Source organism: Phalacrocorax aristotelis, chromosome 3 (assembly GCF_949628215.1).
Source record: "Phalacrocorax aristotelis chromosome 3, bGulAri2.1, whole genome shotgun sequence".
Lineage (NCBI taxonomy): Eukaryota > Metazoa > Chordata > Aves > Suliformes > Phalacrocoracidae > Phalacrocorax > Phalacrocorax aristotelis.
In genome coordinates this window covers 40456994-40477011 of record NC_134278.1, presented here as the reverse complement: position 1 = coordinate 40477011, position 20018 = coordinate 40456994, and the positions used below count along the sequence as shown (strand labels likewise).

The 20018-nt window shown below is 38.2% G+C and overlaps 1 protein-coding gene across 5 annotated transcripts in view; it reads right to left on the bottom strand.

The window, feature by feature from the left end:
• Window positions 1-460: 460 nt before the first annotated feature.
• Window positions 461-20018, bottom strand: part of ORC3 (origin recognition complex subunit 3) — a 66203-nt gene continuing 46645 nt past the window's right edge. For 3 of the 5 annotated variants that reach the window (XM_075087242.1, XM_075087241.1, XM_075087239.1), the window contains 12 exons: window positions 19347-19460; window positions 17394-17527; window positions 16858-16921; window positions 13444-13560; window positions 12460-12539; window positions 10192-10325; window positions 8397-8482; window positions 7824-7921; window positions 6778-6919; window positions 2994-3110; window positions 1803-1882; window positions 461-602 (listed from right to left, as the gene is read on the bottom strand). In XM_075087242.1, the coding sequence (XP_074943343.1) occupies window positions 497-602; window positions 1803-1882; window positions 2994-3110; window positions 6778-6919; window positions 7824-7921; window positions 8397-8482; window positions 10192-10325; window positions 12460-12539; window positions 13444-13560; window positions 16858-16921; window positions 17394-17527; window positions 19347-19460 (1272 nt within the window). In that variant the 3' untranslated portion in view covers window positions 461-496. The remainder of the gene's footprint in view (window positions 603-1802; window positions 1883-2993; window positions 3111-6777; window positions 6920-7823; window positions 7922-8396; window positions 8483-10191; window positions 10326-12459; window positions 12540-13443; window positions 13561-16857; window positions 16922-17393; window positions 17528-19346; window positions 19461-20018) is intronic. The other 2 variants (XM_075087238.1, XM_075087240.1) reach the window with 1 other exon arrangement.

Genomic DNA, 20018 nt, shown 5'->3' with positions numbered 1-20018 from the left:
TGCAGCAGACGCTGAATGGGGAAGCTTACGGTCTTTTTTTTACATACTGGTTTTATTTATTTTTTTATATCTCTAGTTCAAGGATTTGGAAGACATTTCATAATGATGACTCAAATGCTGTCAGCTTATAAGCAAGTTAATATTAACACGGCTTCATCACTTCTGTAGCTTACACAGCCAATGTTGTCCTTTTGGCTTGCTAGGCTGAATTATATCAGTATAGTGTTAAATATCACACATCAAAGATGATTAAAACTGGCATAACAACACAGTATTTGGAACGTGAGCATTAATGGAGCAGTACATTACACAGGGAGGCCGAGTATTAAAAACCAGCCTGGCTATTCAAGTCAATCCAGGCACTCAGAATGTATCTCAGCATTCAGTCATCATTGACTTTGCATATTCAGTTGAAGTTAGCAAGGACTAGCTTAGTGGGAACGCAACCATTGCACAGTGGTAGAAAGAACAGGTTTATTAAGATCTCGGTGGCACATTAACAGCCTCCCCATGTCAACCTTGCCACGTGGTCAGTTTTCTGCTTGCTAGGCTTTATAAAGCCTAAGAGTTCCAGTTCAGAAACAGCCCGAATAAAACGAGCACTGGACAGTTTAGTAAAGGAAACTGAGCACACTTTTTATGGCATGTAGTGATAGAGACACCGTTCTAGAAATCTTCCCCTCCTGGAGAGGTCATGGTAAGCACAGATCACACAAAATGTTGTATTGCACACTAAAATTGTCAGAAATTAAGGCAGAGAATGATCTGTCTACGGAAGCACAAATCTTTAATCTGTGTTTCTTTTGCTACACACATACAATGTGGCAATGAAGAGAGAGTTCCTTTCCCCACTGCTAAGAGAAGCTTAAAGTCTACAGAGATACTAATTTTGTAGTCTCAGCAGAAAAGAAAGCACTTACTTTCATGTCCTTTTCCCATTTTTTGGTTAGACAGGTAATTAAAGAGGGATTTTTTTGAGATTTTATAAAACAGCACCACCTTTTCTTTACTTGCTGTTCACTATACCTTTCTTGCTGCCTTCCTGACATGCAGCTATAGAGAGAGAATTTAGTTTTGTGTTAATTACAAGTGGAGCTTGTAAAAAGGAAAGGTCTTACATTGAAGGAAAACTAGGTGTAACATTAGAGCACATAAATGTTCTTCCTGTAGTTAAGCCTCCTTTTGTACAACTATTAATGTCTTCTCTGTAGCAGCACTACTGTTGTAGCCAGGAGTTTTGGCTCTAATGCTCATCCTTCAAATATTTTGCAGTTAAGAGTCAGGACAACGTGAGGAGCAGCATGGATGTTTTGTGGGAACTAAAATTCTCAACTCTAAGGTACTAGAACTCATGGCTTCTACAGAGAGAGTACTTTTGTAAGCATTGCCTCTGCTAATACTTGTCTTCCTCATAGTAGACTGTTTCTATTCCTCCTTCTGCTCTCCAGGCCACAGCTCTCCTATCACCTGTTCCCCAGTAATGCTCTCCCCCTATACAGCAGCTGTACCAACTCTCAGACAATTTAACCGAGTAGTTCAACTTGTTTTAAGGACTGTTGGGTCTGTTTCAGACCCAAACACCACCTACAGACAAAAGCTGCTCTCTTACCTTGCCATCCCCAGCCCAACTATTTCAGCTGATATATTTCAGCAACATTTTCAGTACATTAAGGCTGTTTAAACTAGTTGTCTTTTTTTCTGGAATCAGTTATCAGTGCACATGAAGCTGTATTTTAAAAATCCTGGTTCATTAATCCTGTATGCATTTGAATGTCAAGCTTGAGAGAAATGACAAAGGATACTGGATGATGTCATCCACCTGGTCTGAGGAAGCTCCATCTGCATTTGATCCCTCAGCTGCCATCACCACAGTTGAGAAAGCCTAGAAAGGGAAAAGCAGCACTAATTTAAGACATTTCATAGACAGAGCTACATATAAAGTAACGAGCTCTGAACTAATGACTGTAACTCAGGAGGATTGAGCTCTTGGAATGACAACTCCATGAGAATGTCAGTTAAGCAGCAATCAAAAGAGCAAGCAAGGTTATGTGTTACCATGGTGGGGATACAGAATGAAAGATGTCACTCTGAACTCGTGTGTCTGCATTTTAAAGCCCAGTACAGTTCTGTTCCCCGACCCATTCTCAGAAAAAATACAGAACTGAAAAATGTTCTCAAAGTGAGGCTGCTAAAGCATTCTGGAAAAATGAAGGAGGTAACTTGGCTGTGAAGAAATTGATAAAGTTGAGGGTCAGCAAGAGGCCGAGTAGAAGTCTTCTGTCCACTTTTATGTCGATACGGAAACAAGGCAGCAGCCTCAGAACAAGTAAAAGGAGTATCCTCTGCACTGCATGTAGTTAAGCTACAGCATTTCTTGCCAGAGGATGCTGTGGCTGCTAAAAAGTTACCTTGGTAACATAATCCAGGTAGGCTTATGAAATACAGAGAAACCATTCCAGTTCAGAAAATTTTGGAGCCAAAACATGAGCGTTAGCTAGGGAGTATTTGGAGAATGTATCATATTAATTTACGTTCTCTTGTTATATTCTCTCTGCTTTTGGCCACAGTATGAGACAGGGTATCAGGCTAGAAGGACCTGTGCCCTTCCCTAGCACAAGCATTCTCTCCAAGAGCCCCACACTTGTCAAGCAGCAGCACTTGCCTGTTTCCATAAAAGTATCACAAAATAGATAAAACGAAGGGGGAAAAGGTAGCTTTGTGAAACATAAAATCTTACCTGTGCCAAGCACAAAATAGAAGGAGAAGCAAAAGATGTTAATCACAGAGTAATAATGCTGAAAAGTGATTCGTGGTAGTTAGAGGAAGACTCTGTGGGCTGGTGATTGGAGTTACTGTGTGCTCTTGCACAGGAGGGACTGAGGTGTGCAATGATTTAAGCTGTCAAAAAGGGACACTAAAGAAAAGACAACATGCAGCAAAAAGATGTCAGAAAACTGAAAGCAGGTAAAGGCAATGCTTGCATTGTCACGTACCTCTAACCAATCAACGAGATTGATTAATCTGCCACACTCCAGATGCAGTTTATACACTATGCATATGTCAGGGGCTTTATTAGAAATGCTTCCTCCATCACTTTTTAAAGCTTGATTCTGATAAAAAAAAAAAGAAAAAGGTGGCACTAACTGATCAGTTTTTTGTTTTGAACCATTTTAAGGGCTAGATATAACATTATTTCAGGAAATTCACATGGTAGGTATTTTAACCAAATGTTTACTGTTTGTGTGTTCGATGGCAAGGTGATGGTACAAAGGAAAAAAAAAACACCACCACCAAAAACCAGAAAAATAAAAAAATGTACTTTTAAGAAAACCCCAACAAAACCCCACCCACCTATTTCATTCCTGGTGTTCCTGCTACAGTTCTGTACACTTATACAGTCTCTAATGAATGGTTATCTGATTAGGCTTGTTCCCAGTTCTTTTGCTAGTTCTATTTACAGACCAGAGAGAAATATTCTGTTCCGTGGATTCAGGAAAAGAAACTAGTCATGATTTGCCTCAGACTGCACTGTGCAAGTGTCCCTTCCCCCCCCAAAGGGAAAGAGGAAGTCTTAGTATAGATCTATCAGATGTACTAAACAGTAAAATTGCTTCTCTCATCTCTGTTTTATCTTTGAAATGTAACAACCATTTCTCTCTGGGTTGAAACTCAGCACTTACAAAGGCAAAAGCCTGATCGCTCACAAACTACTCCATATGTCAGGGAATTCAGGTCATCAGCACTGAACCATTTACGTGAGAAGTAGAAGTCTCTGTAGAGCTGCAGACATTTACAATATTTCACATAAGTTCATGATTTTTTTTCCAGTTTTTGGTGTCATGCACTCTTGAGAAGCTGTCTCTCTTAACATAAACCAACTACTGATCATTGCTTTCAGTTCATAGAAATTTTTTGCTAAAATGCTATTATACGCCAGTAAAATATGCAAGTTATTTGGGAGTCTGTGAAGCACTAGTGCAAAGAATGTAGCTTTGCTCAAGAAGCTCTAGCTTACCTTTCGTAGATCTCAATCCCTGCAATTTGCGAGACTCAGTTTCAGTTTGGACTCTAGCACTTTTACGAGACATTTCACAATTTCCAGAAAGCCTAACAATTTTCAAGTTTGTTTATTCTGTACAAGGAACACAAAAGCTGCAGACGTTACATTAATGTCTGCCAGTTCAGTCCAGATGGTCTCGACAAATTCAGCCTAACATGGCTAAGCCCTCAAGATCTTACAATCCAGACATTAATTTATCAGACTCTAATTCAGGAGCATACCATAATAGGAACACAGCAGTATTTGCAACTAACTGGCACAGCTGAAGTTACACCTTCTCACTGATCTTGTGGCTCGCCACTGCCCAGAGGGATAACCCTACACCTTTCTCTTTTTCCCCTCTGCTACTTCTCCTAACTCTATGGCTTCCTACCCTGCACATTGACTTTCTAATCTTAAAGCCAGAACAGTTATCACAACCAAGAGAGGATGCAACTTCTAGAGCAACTGTATTCTCCTGGAACAGGTTAATCTGTAGAAATTAATATCTAGCTGGACTACATGCAAATGCTGAGAATGATCCAGGGAAGATATTACGCATAGGCACTGCAGGGTCTCTGCCAGCACCTGAGAATGTTCAGCCTCGCTTGTGACAACTAGGCCAAGTCTTGACAGCAGGGCAGGAGGGAGCTGCAGCTGCGTGCGGGGAAACCTCAGCTTCCTGATTTGGCAGCTCATGCATTGTCCTCCAGAGGAAATAACTAGACTGACAAGCAGGAAGTTGCCCTAGAACAAGCACCCAGTTGTGAAACCACCTGTACAGCACGGAGGTGCTGTTTCAGAAAGAGAAGAGTACGGCAGTAGAAACAACCCAGAATGCTGTTGATGAGGGGTTTCTTTTGCTTGACCCTGCCCCCAGAGGCTAGCCAGAGGACAGACTCCTACCTTGTCCTGGATTCAATGTTACTATCATTCCCAAGGACCAAATGCTAGTGTCCCCTTTCCATGATATGGGACCAGTTTTGAGGATTTTAATTTCATAGCAAAGTATCTTCGTGGGTAAGGGCTCACTCATTGAGATCAATGTAAAAAATTGCCTTTCTTACCCAAGGTCAAGAACAAGACTTGCACAACCATCTAAACCCCAGGAAGATCCAACATCAGATTTCCTTGTGCTGACAGAATCCTGAGCAGTGCCTTGCTAGTATTGCAAGTTACAACTTGCTGAATTTTCAAGGGATCAGTGAAAACAGAATTACACTTTTTTTGGGGGTGTGGGTGTGTTTCAGGACAAATATGATCCTTGGTTCACGTTTTGCTAAATAACTAACTGGACTGGATTCTTGTGAGAAATGCATCGCATATTAATCATTTGCTGGTACTCCACTAAAGCAGATCCTTTTCCGTCCTATCCTCTGGAAGGAACAGCTCTAGAGAACTTTGCTTTGCTCATGGCCCAGGAAAGTACAAGCCATGAGAAACCATGGATACAGTTAGAAGAAATATTTCTTTGACTCACATAGATTAAAGTGCTAGCAAGGTACTCAGCCAATACTGCACCTGTTAGAAACTATGCCAAACCTTCACAATCTACTCAGAAAACATCAGAAGTATGTTAAAGTATGTCAAAGAACAAAGTGCAGGATGACAGAGGGCTTTAAATCCTGTCAACTCATCAAACAGAATTTTTATTAAACACAGTAGCTAGATTTTGCTAGCTCTCCTAATTGTCTTTTTACAGGTTTTCTAAAAATATAAATTACTGAGATTCATATTAGGTGTCTTGAATGGTAGCCCACTTGCTGACTACTGTTTTCACAAATAAGCTCTAAGTGGTTTTAGAAATAACTCCTGCACACAGCAAAACTGACAACCCTCATTCAAATAGAGGCGCAGTGCCAACAAACCCAATACAAAGCGGCTTGTAGATTTGACAGACCGATCTTTATCAAGTATGGTTCCTGATAAGTGTTGGCTTTGACTCAAGTAATAAAATCACTCAGATGCAGCTACAACCAATGTTTTCTTCAAAACTCTTATTACATTTTTAAGGGAAATGTTAGGGCACAAGGATAGCTCCAAGCAGCATCCACAATCAAGGACAAAACAAAATGTACGTTCACTCCTTTTCCAAATCCTGCTCTATTCCTTTCTTTTGGTCATCCTGTGAATTGGATTTATGAAAGAAGTGGAAAAGGAACTGCTTTCCTTCATACAAAAGGGCAGGGTTAACTAATAGAATCAATGGCAAGCCTTTTGTTGGACCTGGGAAAGATAAGTTGTCAATACACAACAGATATTAAAATAAACATAAACAAAGGACTCTAAATACACTATATTTAAGCTATTGTTAATGTCATCACTCCACCTGAACAAAGCCTTCACCCTAAGCACCAGCCCTGTCAAGAAAGTCTCTGGGAAGAGCCACAGACTTTATTTTTCCCCATGGACAGTCATCCTGTTCATAATGGAGCAAAAAATTACTTTTCTGCTACATCTACAGGAGACAGAAAAGATCACAACTAGAACAAGCTCTGGAAAATGGATTCCCCATATAAAACTCTTTCCATAATTAGCTGCTTTATTTCAGCCAGACAGATGCCCTAGCTCCTTGCAAAGTCCCCAGGTGCTTATCAACACTAACTCGCTGGTTCTCTGCAAAACAGCTGAATGTGTGCCAAGCTTCATGAAACAGCAAAACTAAGCCTTACACATCATCCTCATGTGCAGCCTTCAGAAGCTACTCCAGCACCACAAATAACTCACTTGTTCCTTACCTTCAGGTAGCAGTATGGGTTATTTAAAGCTGTATGAAGTGCAATCCTCGGGGCAGCATTCAAGTGCTCACGGAGAACACTGGCTGTGTTGAAATACACTACCTCATGCAGAGTCTTGTGGTCTGCAGGGACAAGGTAACTTCTGAAAAAGCAACATGAGGTATGGGAGAAGGAGGAGAGATACAAGCTTTACCTTAAGGGAAACAACAGAAATCTACTGCAGCCAGAGACTACAGGAATGTATGTTTCCCAACCAGTACTGACACACCTCTGAAAAAGAGATGAACAGCGCTGAAATCAACTTTTAAGCAGGGAAGTCAGTTATTATCCACTCTCCATCTAATGGATTTAGCAGAGAACTCTAGCTGGGCCACTGACAAATTAAAAAATAAAGGCAGGAGCTGAAATGCTAACATGAGTCATGTACGCTACTCTGCAGATCTTGCTTATCCATCTCGAGGCCTCCTGATGAGTCTCTGCTCATCTTTGAAGATTTTTTTTTTTTTTCTTGGCACAGTCATACTTCTGTTAGCTTCTCTGTCCGTTGTCCTCCCCCGCCGCCAAGGCTCTATAATTAAACAAGTGTCTTCATCTCTTCCCCCACCCCAAGCCTTTCACATTTTCTGCCACAGAGCTGCCTCCAAAATCCTATCTGCTATGCCTTGCTCACTGAAACAGTTCCCAAAATGGATAGGATAGCACACTTGACATCTACAGTTTCATAAGTAGAACAGATCAGCTGATATTAGGGTAAAAACTCTTGATTTTATTTTGCCACATATATCCAGTCCTCCCTCAACTTTTTTCTGTAGCCAAAATAAGTTGGTCAATTCACATGCCAATTACTTCTGCTAATCTATGGACGAGATTTTTGTTTTCTTCCTTAAATTATTATTTTTAGAGCCCTCAAAGAAAGAATAGGAAGGAAAGTGTGCTTCACACCGCAGGGACCAAGATACAATTTTGACAAGACTAACACATTAGCAAAATTTCTGTTGTAGCTTATGGTGCAAAGTAATGCAGGAATATAAAACAGGAAAGCTCACCTTACAAGACTGTCTATATAGTCAACAACTTCAGAACGAAGCATTTCAAACTTTGACAGTTTCTTAGACCGCCTTGATTCCTTCAACTCCAACAAAGTCTTTAAAATACAAAAAAGTGGTGCATAAAACTATGGGAGGAAGTTATTATTTGGAGAACACAATTTATATGTTTAACGTCTATCAATTTTTGCTGGCATGTCTTCACTGATGATGTTTGAAAGTGTGATCATGCAGTTATTTTTATTTAGGCCAGTGTATTCAGTTCTCAAACTGGTAGGAGTTTGGGAAATTCAAAGAAATATGTGTTAGGCAGAATGTGCAATTTACAAGTTAAATAAAAAGAAACCCCTAATTTGCATTTTAAAATCCTATCTTAGGGCAGATATATTCTATAATTTTCTATGCATCAGGTGGGCCTGACATACATAGTCAGTACTTATTAATTCATTTTTAAGGACAGTTACTTATACACAGCCTTTACTCAGAGCTCCAACAAGCTGGGAAGAAGTAACCATGGACAATTACACCTTAAAAGATTAAGGAACTAGTTAGTAAAGCCTATGCAGGCCTAACCTTCTGAAGGTGATAAAGGTCTGTCGTCTTCTGGAGCTCCTTTTGTGATGATACAGACACATCTTGTTCTTGGAAAGCTTCTGCTACTAGAACAAAACTTATGTTTGATATGTGGGGTAAACTTTTCCAGACTACCTATATAACCCCTCTAACCCAAGCAATCTGAGAAGTGTTCAGTTACTTGTTCACATTGACCCAAATATGGGCATCTTGGAGTCTCGCACCTTGTAAAGATTGTTAAAAAAAGGAGTCTGGAGTGCAGCTTAACCAACAGTAATTAAGCAACCAAAGCAATTCAGCCCTGAGCAGAGATCCAGCACAAGCCTTGCACATCACTCAGATTCCCCTTATGTCATCCTAGGTCATACTTCCAACGTTTGTAAGTTGGACAGATTAGTACTAGATACCATTGATGTTTTAGGAGTGTTCAGAAAGCCACACACTGCATATTTTTTCCTTCTCATGCAAAAACCCACTAAGAAATGAGCTCTTCCCACTTAACCCAGAAACTGCAACCAGAGCAGCAAACCAAAAGCATGCTAAGGTATTTAATTGATCATTTTTGTTCTCAATTTATAACAAAATTTTGTTTTCATGGCCATGTAGTTTGTTGAACAATTGCACCAATAATTACTAATTTTTAGGTAAAAACAAAGAAGCAAAAACTCCCAAAGCACAATGCCAGGATGAGTGATAACCAAAATAAAAACAAAAGGTAACTACATTTCTTGCCTTATTTATGAAGATGGCAACACGATGGAGATTCTACCTACAGATCACAATCGCAGTTCCAATCAGCAGTGACGATCACAATCTAGAAAAGCTTTTTGGTGACCTACATAGAATGAGTTGGTATTTTCCAGTGCCCCGTGCACATTTATATTTGCATTGAAGACTTCAAAACAGAGAACTTCCTCTCTCCATTGGCAAGAGCCAATTCTTCTAAACAAGCCTCAGTTAACCCTAGAGTGTTACATTACTACTTTAATTAATATTAGATTGCATTTGGTGGCTTATTGCCTACTTGTCCAAATGCTGGGTAGCAACCACACTGATAATGAACTGCATTTAATATGCATAAAACAGACCAGATGATAACCACTTCATCTTCAAAAGAGAACCATAGGGGAGCATGTCTCTGTAGGTCAGAGGAAGAAATGAAATTTTATTCCAGAAAAAGGCTGGAATATGTCATGTTCCTATTTCAGAAGGAATACAGCAGTTTTTGTTAACCTGCCTCCGAAAGACAGAAGGCTGCTACTCGTTTGCCTTACTAAACTTTCAAATACATCCTCTACCATGAACAATCAAATACGCGGGACTGACAAGTTACGGCACGTCAGCAGAGCCCTGAAAACGGGTGCTCGGTGTCCTAGCTGTTATATGAATTTAACTGAAGGTGCAGGTGAAAGAACTTTATAAATATTTGGATTAAATACCATGCCATAAGGAAGTCTGCTCCTATTTATCTTTCAATATCTGTTTTTATTTGTTAAATGTTTTTAATGATTGCAACATCTGATAGAATGCTCAAAATCTATGTATGACAGACTTAGTGAGTAATGTTTGCTGATCTGTCCAATTTCTTATATCACTCTTCCATATTATCAAAAGCATGAGCCACATACCAATAAAGAATACAATAATTTCCTAATTTTGTGCATGTATTAAAAAAAATCCTGAAAAATCTGATGGTTTGATACAACGACAGGATCGCCAGGGAAAATTATACTTATTGGTCAGATTATAAAACAGCTTTAATGTAATCTGCAATGGAATGTTGGTACACACCCACCTTCTAGTTTCTGAAACTGCGTCAAGAACTCCTTCAACTTCTCTACTGTCTTACCAAACTCCTTTCCAGAAGATGACACAAAAATTTCCACACATCGTTGAAGCATGGTTACCAAATCAGATTTATTCAGCATCCTAAAAGACACAATTGTTGGCTAAAGTTGAAACTCTTGAGTGATGCAACAGCTTTCAATGTTCTTAGTTGAAAAAAAGTTTAAAAATAATTTGAAAAACTCTTAAAAGAGAAAACCTCCAAGATTTCAAGCACTCAGTCTTGCAGGAAAGTCTATTTTTTCCTTGCTGTCATTAACAGAAAGAAACAAATCAACTTGGATAGATGTCCTTCACATTTTCCTGCAGAACTGACAATGAGAGATTTTCTGATATTCTACCTAAAAACACCTGCTGGACAGAGAGTTATAATTTTCAAAACTGTGAGTCAGATTTAAAAAAAAATGTATGGTAGGGCTCATAACTCATTTCTAAGACTGGTAAATGACATGGTTAAAAAAAAAAACCCAACAACCCAACAGATTAGTATGTATTCACACATCCACAAAGTCCATTACGCTGTTTCAGAATGATTCTCAAACAAAATCCAAATTGCTGTTTTCTGTATTTAATTGCCAAAAACCTAATGACCACTAGAACCCCAGAATCATTTAGGTTAGAAAGGACTTCTTGAGATCATCCAGCCCAACCTCCAGCCTAGCATTTACTTACTTTGAATTACATATTAGGGCATTTTATAAATATCACCAAGCACTGCTCAGTCTCAGAAACTTCATGTAAAAGATATCAAAGCAAGTTCTTGCAAATACCCATAAATGAAACCCAGAATTACAGTCACTGCATCAAACCAGTACCTTACACATGCACATCACTTTTTCACGCAGTTGGAGAAGTTCCCATTGCTAAACGCTCTGGTTCTGAACACACACTTGTAGTAGCCGCTGTTACTAGGAGCCCTTCCCAGCCTATTGTGTTTTTGCTTTGTCTTATACAAAACAAACGTGCTAATAGTCTAATAGTTTAAGGATTTTAGAAGACAAAAACCGCAGCTACACAAAAAAGGGCGCATGACGAAAGAATGAAATTATGGTGATCATTGTGTCATGGCAGTGGGTCTCCGTATCAGCTACCTAAACATTGACTAAGAGAGATTTAAAGAAGAATTTAGAAGAGCCTGGGAAGCTTTATGGACATCTGGAGGGGCAACTGCAGTTTGAGCTCTAGTTCCTAACTGGCAGTTGATGCTAAATATAAAGGCTAGAATTTGAAACCGGTTTATCTGATTCAGGGTTATGGATTTTTGAAAGTCAGGTACAGAAAAGCATCAGGAGTTAACAACAGAAAGGATGACCTTGACCACAGAAAAGGCTAGAAAACATTTTGAAACTGTCTTGTAGAACATAATGGGTAAACAAGATAGCCTCTTCCAGGCCAGAGAAAACACTGCAATAATTAAACACCTAAGAGGGAGAGAGGATAACCACATCTGGAGATCTGTGAATGTAATATTATTCAAAAAGAAGCTGCAAGTTCTAGAAAAACTTAGTTATGACAACAATGGGAATACAGGGTCCAAAGAACAGGCAAGAGGGTGGTTATCACGTATCAGGAAACAGTAAAGGATCCTTTTCAACCTTTTGGGCTTGAGATTACAGGAAACAGCCACTTGCCGTCATAAAGCATGTTTTAAAAGTCTGTAGCTGCAACATTGCAACTGAAGGGTTTTCTATTAAGAAAATTGGCTTAGATCACTTCTCCATTTTAAACACTGACAGACAACACACTAAAACAAAAAATTAACTCAGTCCCTGTACAAACTGTTAGACAAAGGAGGCAGGGAGAAAGCAGTAAAATAAATAAGAAAGTCCTCAGCTACTCATTTGGAACAGATTCTAATTTTCACAACAGATTAAAATTTAGGCCAACTAAAACTAATAATTTGGTTGATAATATCTAACACAATCATATTTAAAAGACAAAGCCCAGCTGATGTTCTCATTCACACACAGTAATCTCGGTGGTTTCAGCATAATTACTCAGGGCACAAGAGATATTAGAACCTAGCTGAGTTTCATGGAAAACAGCAGAAAGACAAAATGAAAACAGCAGTCAATTATACTTGCAAACAATTCTACAAATAGCTGCGAACAGGTAATATCCTCAGCTTTAAGTTCTAGAATAACAGATGACTGATATTCGCCGTATGTACAGTTGTATTAAAACAAAATGGGGAGGGAAGAAGAAAAAACAAAATCACCTTGCTAGCTGAAGGGATGACTCATACTCCTCTGTCTCCCACACTTGGTTTTCCAAACATGCACAGTGCAGCTCCCTGATCTGTTATGCAGAAGGTGAAGAAAGGATAAAGTGTTTTACAAACAAAGCAATGCGGAACTCTTACAACAAGCTTTTCAAGGTAACATGTAATTCCTTTGGAGCTTGTTTCCCAGAGATGCAGAATGATTACAAAAGAAGTGAGAGCATTTAGTATCTTACAGAAGTAAGCTCCTAGCGTTGCTGGAGTCTATGTGTTGCTCTGCACCAGATTTCAAACAACTCACATTCACAGGAAGATAATTGCAGGGAACAGAGAGAAACTCCAACCAAATGCCCCAGCTAAAACATCTTTTTATTCTCAAATGCTGGGATAATTCCAGCTGATTTTGTAGTTAGGGACAGATTCTCATAACAGTGTGGAATACATTGAGAACTGACAGACAAGCGCACATGCACAGAATATATTGCTCTTCTCGGGGAAGAAGAAATTGCTTTGCATGAGAAGGTGGATTTAATGACATTAGAGCAATATGGCTATTAGGAGCAATTATCACTGTTCCTTTACTATCATTTTATTCTGTACAGAGGTTGCTAAAACTCAGTCTCTTCATCAAATTCAGTCAAATTCAGACTAGTGAGCTAATAGGTGGTAGAAGAGTATACATTGTCTGCAATGCATACAGATAAGCACGGAAGTGGGAAAGTCAACGCGCGGTTCTTTTGCTGATCTACCTCCTCCTGGAAACTCCTTCCTGTTAACTGACAAGGTATCATCCACACCACTGAAGAAACCACACACTGTTGCCCTCAGCCCATAGCAAGAAAGCATCTGTCTCCATTTTAAGAAATAGGGGGCAAAGCACCAGATTAGTGAACGGAGAGGAAGAATAAATACTTATTCAGATGTCATACTTTGAAACAACCCTCCCCCATGTTTTACTAAAATGGAATAACAGTACATCACCTGCTTGCCCAAAGGATACTTTGGAAGAGAAGATGTCAAAACATGAAGGCATCTCAGAACTGAAACATAATTTTCGTGGTAAACATGCAAGTCCTCCAGCAACTTCTGTGTAGTTTCCTACAGTGACGGAATAATTGCTTTGTTAAGTCATTCTGACATCCATTTATTTAAAACTCTCACAAAGTACTTAAAATGACTCTGAAGTTTTGACATTGTGGTGTGCTATGATTTAAATCACCAGTGTTAAATTAAGACCACTATGCAAAAAAGCTGTATTTCAACAGTTCATTGCAATCACGTTGCATATTGTTAACTTTACTTTCTTCCTCCTCCATGTCACTGGAGAATTGTTATTGTTTAGCATTATTATTTTACCATTTTCAACTACATTTAGCCTTCAGATTTGGTATGTCATCTCACAAAAACAAGACTATATGCTATACCTTTAATAGGCAATGAGAAATTATATAGCTATTTTACTAAAATCCTTGTTATTTACATTTTTGTATTACAAATGCATTTCAAGATTTATTTCTTAAATTGTGGGTGGCTGCTGCATTTATTAATTAGTATACGTAAAAAGACCAGTTCACTGAAAAGAAAGGAATATGCTGTTGCTACTCCTACGTGCTTTTACTTTGACTTCTGTTTATTCATAGACTGAGAACTGCAGAAAAAAGTTAATCATGTATTAGGAAAAAAGTTATTAACCACTGCTACTGAATTTACTGGATGGTATCTCATTATTACTGGCCTCCCATGGAAGCATATGCAACACTTCTGGAAGACCACACTCAAAATTTCTGGTAGCTGTATTAAAGTACTTTGGGCTCATTACATTTAAGTTTCTGAGTCAGAAGATCATCTCTCACCTGTCTTCAATCAAAGAAAGAGGAAAAAACCCACAGGATTCTCTACATATTTTATTGCCATTTTGCTCAACTCTGAGCAAACTATTCCAAATGGAAAGAGAAAAAAAAACCCAAGGCACTGAAGTTTTCTAAAGTTAAACTGAAACAAAGAGTATCAAAGATTAAAAAAGAAGCAAAACCTATCTGCAGGCAATATAAGGAAGTACTGACATATGGAAAGATTAAGTATCGACTGCAAAGACTGAAAGTAACAAAGACCCTTAGTGCTGCAGAGAGCTTTCTGATGTTAAGAAAGTTCAAGATTATTAAAAACATTAAAAACATTTCTCCCCACAGACTCTCTATCTATTAAAATTTAAGGGTCGCTGATAGAGCAATTGTTTAAATGACTTCCAAGACCTTAGGATAGACACTCACAAGTTTATATTTTAATTCTAAGCAGGATCATTAAAAAATAAAAATTATCCCCACCACAAAAAAAGCTGAGAAGAAAACAAGTTCCCTCTAATGCTGCTACATCAATCTTATTCCCCCAAACCCAGAGCATTATAGCATCTGTATTCCCTCGTCTTGTTTCCCAGCTCAAGACTGAAGTAGTTAATATACATAAATTGCAATGGAGTACTGTATTTTGCCAAGTAATGGAGTGAGAAGGCATATTGTTTTAGAAGAGTTTGAAAACGTTATTAGAAGACTATGCAATGTTATTTCCATAAATATAGATTGCCACATTTATATAATTTCAAATGAAATTTGCCATGAGAATTTTCACACAGAGTTTTAAGTAACTGGGATGTAAAACTGCTTTTAAAACTGATTATTCTGAATAGGTGGAACTCTTCACATAGTTATTAAAAAAAGTGGTAACAACATGGAATATAAATTGCAGCTGACACAGGGTATTGCAGGTTTAGGTGCTAAGCTTGAACAGCAAGTTTACCTGGTCCTGAACATGAACAGTAAATTTATATGAAGTAGTACCATGGTGACTTTGAAAGTGTTTCCAAAGTTCGGAATGATATTGTAGATTAGTGTGACATACGGAATCAACAGCACCTCATTAATGCAGCAGTAGGGCTTTTTCTCCCCAAGTAGACTACACTGCCAGCTTGGCAACGCAACAATAGTCCTACCCCTATTGTAGAAATTAGAACAAGTGTCTTCAATTAAAATTTGTCAGAAGCATCCCATGCACAAGAATTCTGGCTTCTTTCCCAAATTTGCAGGGTGGGGCTTGTGAAGTAAGGGGTATATTATTAAACACAAAGTCTAAAACATATAAACTTTAAGTTGATGAGTATTCAGCTTTCAAAGTAGCAGCCCATTACATGGTCTTTAGACTTTAAACAAAGAAATAATGTCTCAGCTGCTCATTCCCACTCCTTCCCTCCTGTTGTTTCAACAGAAGCATTTATGCACCTGCAGAGTGAACTACATTGGGGAAATAATTCTGCGGAAACAATCCAGCAAAAAAATTCCCATGTCTCGTCTTTTTTTTTTTTGGTCAGGTTACTTTAATTGGATTGTTTCTGTGATTACATTTGTTGCACAACCACACAAACAGTTCTGGTGGCGCATCTGCTGAGGTGCATATGAACAGCAAGGGAACAGCATTAGCTTAAGCTGTTTTTGCCACTGAAGACTATGGATCATAAATTCATGTATAAATCACGTCTCACCTTGGCTGCTGTAATTGCACTGCACTTGGAAACTTGCCTGCTACCAACATCTCTTCCAGCCATTACCGTTGCTCTTCACACTTGAAAAGCCCTTACAGACTAGGAAGCTCTGCTAGGATAAATTAATTGCTTTATCTCTAGTAGTGCCATTTGCCTGACAGGTTAGCTATACTTGAGATGAAGGAGTTAAAAGAAACCCTTTACTCAGAGCAATGCTTCTGCTGGGAGTGGCTGAGCTGGTGAAAATAACTAACAGATCTTTGTTGGTGAATTCCTACAGGGCTCACAATAGTAGTAGCCTGACTTTAATCACTTGACAAACGTTCAGATAAAACATGTAACATAAATTAAAGTTTTAATCCTGTATGACATTTAGTGTGAATGTGTGCCTCGGGACCCAGACTGCCCTACTGAGTTCAATCAGAAACTACACAGAGGGTATAGAGGATTAAGAGCTTATGAAATAACCTCCAAGATTACCTACTCATTCTTCAAACACTTCACTGACCTTCCAAGAAAGTCAGTCCGAGTAAGCATTAAAAGACCAGGCCATAAATAAACCTTGTAACCTTCTTTTTAAGCAGTTATATTTCTAGACATAGCTAAAAGTTGATGTAAAAAAACTTGCGTCAAAAACTTGATGTAAAAAAGTTGGGCAGCTTTGTATAAGGTACACCTGGCAACCCTAGAGATTTGGAATTTTGACCTACTAATCCTAATTCTCCATTACTGGACATGAAGCACATTATGATGAAAGATGTTATAAAGAACTATACATCTTAGTCTTGTATTTTATTATGCTCCACAAACTAATGTATTGGGAAAGTTATTCTTGCTCTCTAAAGACATTCTTAAAATTTTACCTTTAGGAAGTCGTCTACTGTCAGCAGTGCAATCTGTTTCTCTGATGCCTGACTTTCCACATACCTGATGGCAAGAAAAAACAAGAAAATAAAAATTATATTGCAAAGTATGATTAAAGATCATAGGCTTAAAAAAATAAAAAGGTTTATACTGCTATAAAGATTTATTTGGAAAGACAGGGACAGTCAAATCCAGTAAAATGAAAGGCCACTCCCAAACCCTAGAGATTGTGCTCCAAGTCAATTTAACAATTTCAAAAGTGACTTATGGTTAGTTGTCATAATAGCTTGTTTCTGTATTAAGAACATGAGAAAGAAAATTTCACATGATTACACATCACAGAAGTTGTACTCTCTAGACCAGAAGATTAAGGCTTCCTGAAATTTAGAACTCTCCTTTTGATTGAGTTACCTTTGCTATAGAAACATACACACAAGTGATGTACAGTTTTCATGGAGCTACATTTACAGATTCCTTTATCTTTTTTAAAGCTGACTAAATACTAGATTGTCCAAAAATTTATTTCTCCTTTTACCTTCTAAAAGAGGGCAGTCTTCGAATGTTTTCACACTGATTATGTGAGAAATAATTTACTTTCTTCTTAGCATCTACCAGTTGGCAACACAGTACACTAAGAGGCTGGGAATAGAAGTGCTCCACAATACAGAGCTGAAAACCAAAACGAAAACCAGTGATGTTAATAAAATTCATCCTCCCGGCTATATCGAGCTTTTAATGCTTTCTTATTACTACAGTGCATATACTACAATGGTAGTAATGGTATTCCTTTAAAAAAATTCATTACATCTCATAAATATTCCGTAAGTCACTACAGGACACTGCTTATTCAATTTGAAATACAGTCACCTTTTTTGCTGTAAACGTTATTAATTTTCATTACATCATCTTTCCCCCGCCTTACATAACAATAAGTGAATAGAAAATATTTGACAAGCTGTAGTTATGTGTATTGCTGCATTCTTTAGGTTACATATTCCACTCCAATGCTCATAAATAACAAAAAGTATATTTAAAGATATGAGAAGCAACTACTGCACACAAGCAAACTTATCACAGTCCCAATTTCAACTTCTGTCTCATGTACACAAAAATACACTGCTAAGCTCTCACTATGCATATATACAAACACACTTTAACACCGATTTCAGCTGCACTAAATGTTTGTAGCATCAGGCCCTTGCAGAATAGTAGCATCGTATACTCATCACATCTATTCTTAAAAACAAAACAAAACCCCAGACTACCTCACTAAAAAGTTTTAAAACATAAAAACTGTCAAAAAGGAGAGATACTTCCTGTCAGAAAAGTTAACATCAGTCCTAGACATAATGAGATGATGGTGATCCCTTGTATCTGTCACTTAAGAAGCCTGACCTGAAATTGCTTCATCCTTGAATATTTTTAACGCTCAAGGACATAGCCATATGCTGTCAGGGCCAGGACTTGTATTTTCCAATCAGGCCAATGGGGAATCATTAAATCCTGATGACTTTCAAATAAGAGGAGTTGAAAACTATGAAAGCCTGCACAGGTCTGTCTGCAGGAAGAGGTACTACAGCCAGGATATTTCTCCTGGCCATGTATAATCATTCAGTCTTAGATATCAAAGAATCTGAGACACTTTAAAGGTATATGGCACTAAAAGGGCGTGTTTTACTAACAGGTTCACACATGGAACCAGGAAAGAAAGAAACAGTTTCACAATCCTGCATTAAAACAGATTACAGAGACTACAAATTCTTTGGAGAACTCTTGTCCGCAATCTACAAAAGCCACAAGGAGACTCAGACACAGGAATCTAGATATGAAGATCTATATAAGGCAATAAAAATATAATTATCATGCTCTGTACAGACTATTTTTGGAAACCTTGAAGCCTTCTATGTCTGCTGAGAGGGTAAATGTAACTCCCACATTGCTGCACAGCTGCTTGGAGCACAAGCATGACCTACTCAGGCATGAAGTGACTGACCTACAGCTCCTGTTGCCCTGAAAAGGTAAGAAATGTGCATCCAGAAACTGTGCTGGAAGAGTTCAAGCGGGGAAGCAACACTGCTGTAGCCTACTCACACCACGACAAACCAGATAACAAGGACATGGCACAGAGGATCAGAGATGGAGTGTTCTGCCAGGGGTGTCACAAGCTACAAGTTAATCTATAGCAAAACATAGGCCTTTCTACCCACTAAGGCAGATTACCCTTTTAAATTTAACCTTTAGTTTTTTCATGGCAGAGTAAGCTCTCACATGCTTTTTCATACCTGTCCTACAACTTTTCCTTAAAAACCTTAGCAGACAAGGTTTTAAATTTAAAACACCCATCTGCTCATGGATCCAAACTATTTCCAAAGGGACATTTTTAATCCAATTCAGCAACAGCAAGATTAGGACCAAGAAATTTTTCAGTGCCTAGTATTTACACTTTGTTTTCAGAACCATAATTTGAGTTCTTGTTACCATTACGTACCTGAAATCCTTTGATAAAATTCTGGACAGAAAAATCATGGTACAAGAATATGTTGATGAGAACCTGCAGAACTTTCTCACCCAGTTTAAAGGGAAACTGGGCTGTCAGGAGCAGCTAAGGGAGACAAAAAGGAAAAGTAGCCATATAGCAGAAATTCTTTTCTGCATTCAACTCAGCAAAATTTATACGTACAATTTGATACAACCCTCAATATGTGTTAGCATTCAACTAAATGAGATATTAAATACACTGCCAACTTCCAAAAACAGTATTTCTACTAAAATATCCATGCAAAGATTGATTTTCAGTTTCTCATTTCACCACATCTTTGTAAGTACCTTCAACTTCAGACATTGCACATTAGTAAGTTTTGCTTAACACTACTTTTGTATTTATTTTTAAAGCTACAAACAACAGAACAGAGATGGCTGTAACAACAAGGGACACCACTACATTCAGCATGCGTAACAGTGATTTTGGAAATCCTGCACAAAGCAGCATATGAAGAATTGCACAGGCACAGCGTCTGTATGGTTTGACCATTTGGATAACAGGCAGCAAAACTCAGGCTGAACTGACTTTTTTTTCTATGTTTAAAGCTATCTTTTTCTGGAACAAAGTAAAACTGAAATCAAAGTACTACTTTAATGAAGAGGTGGGAAAGTCAAAGTG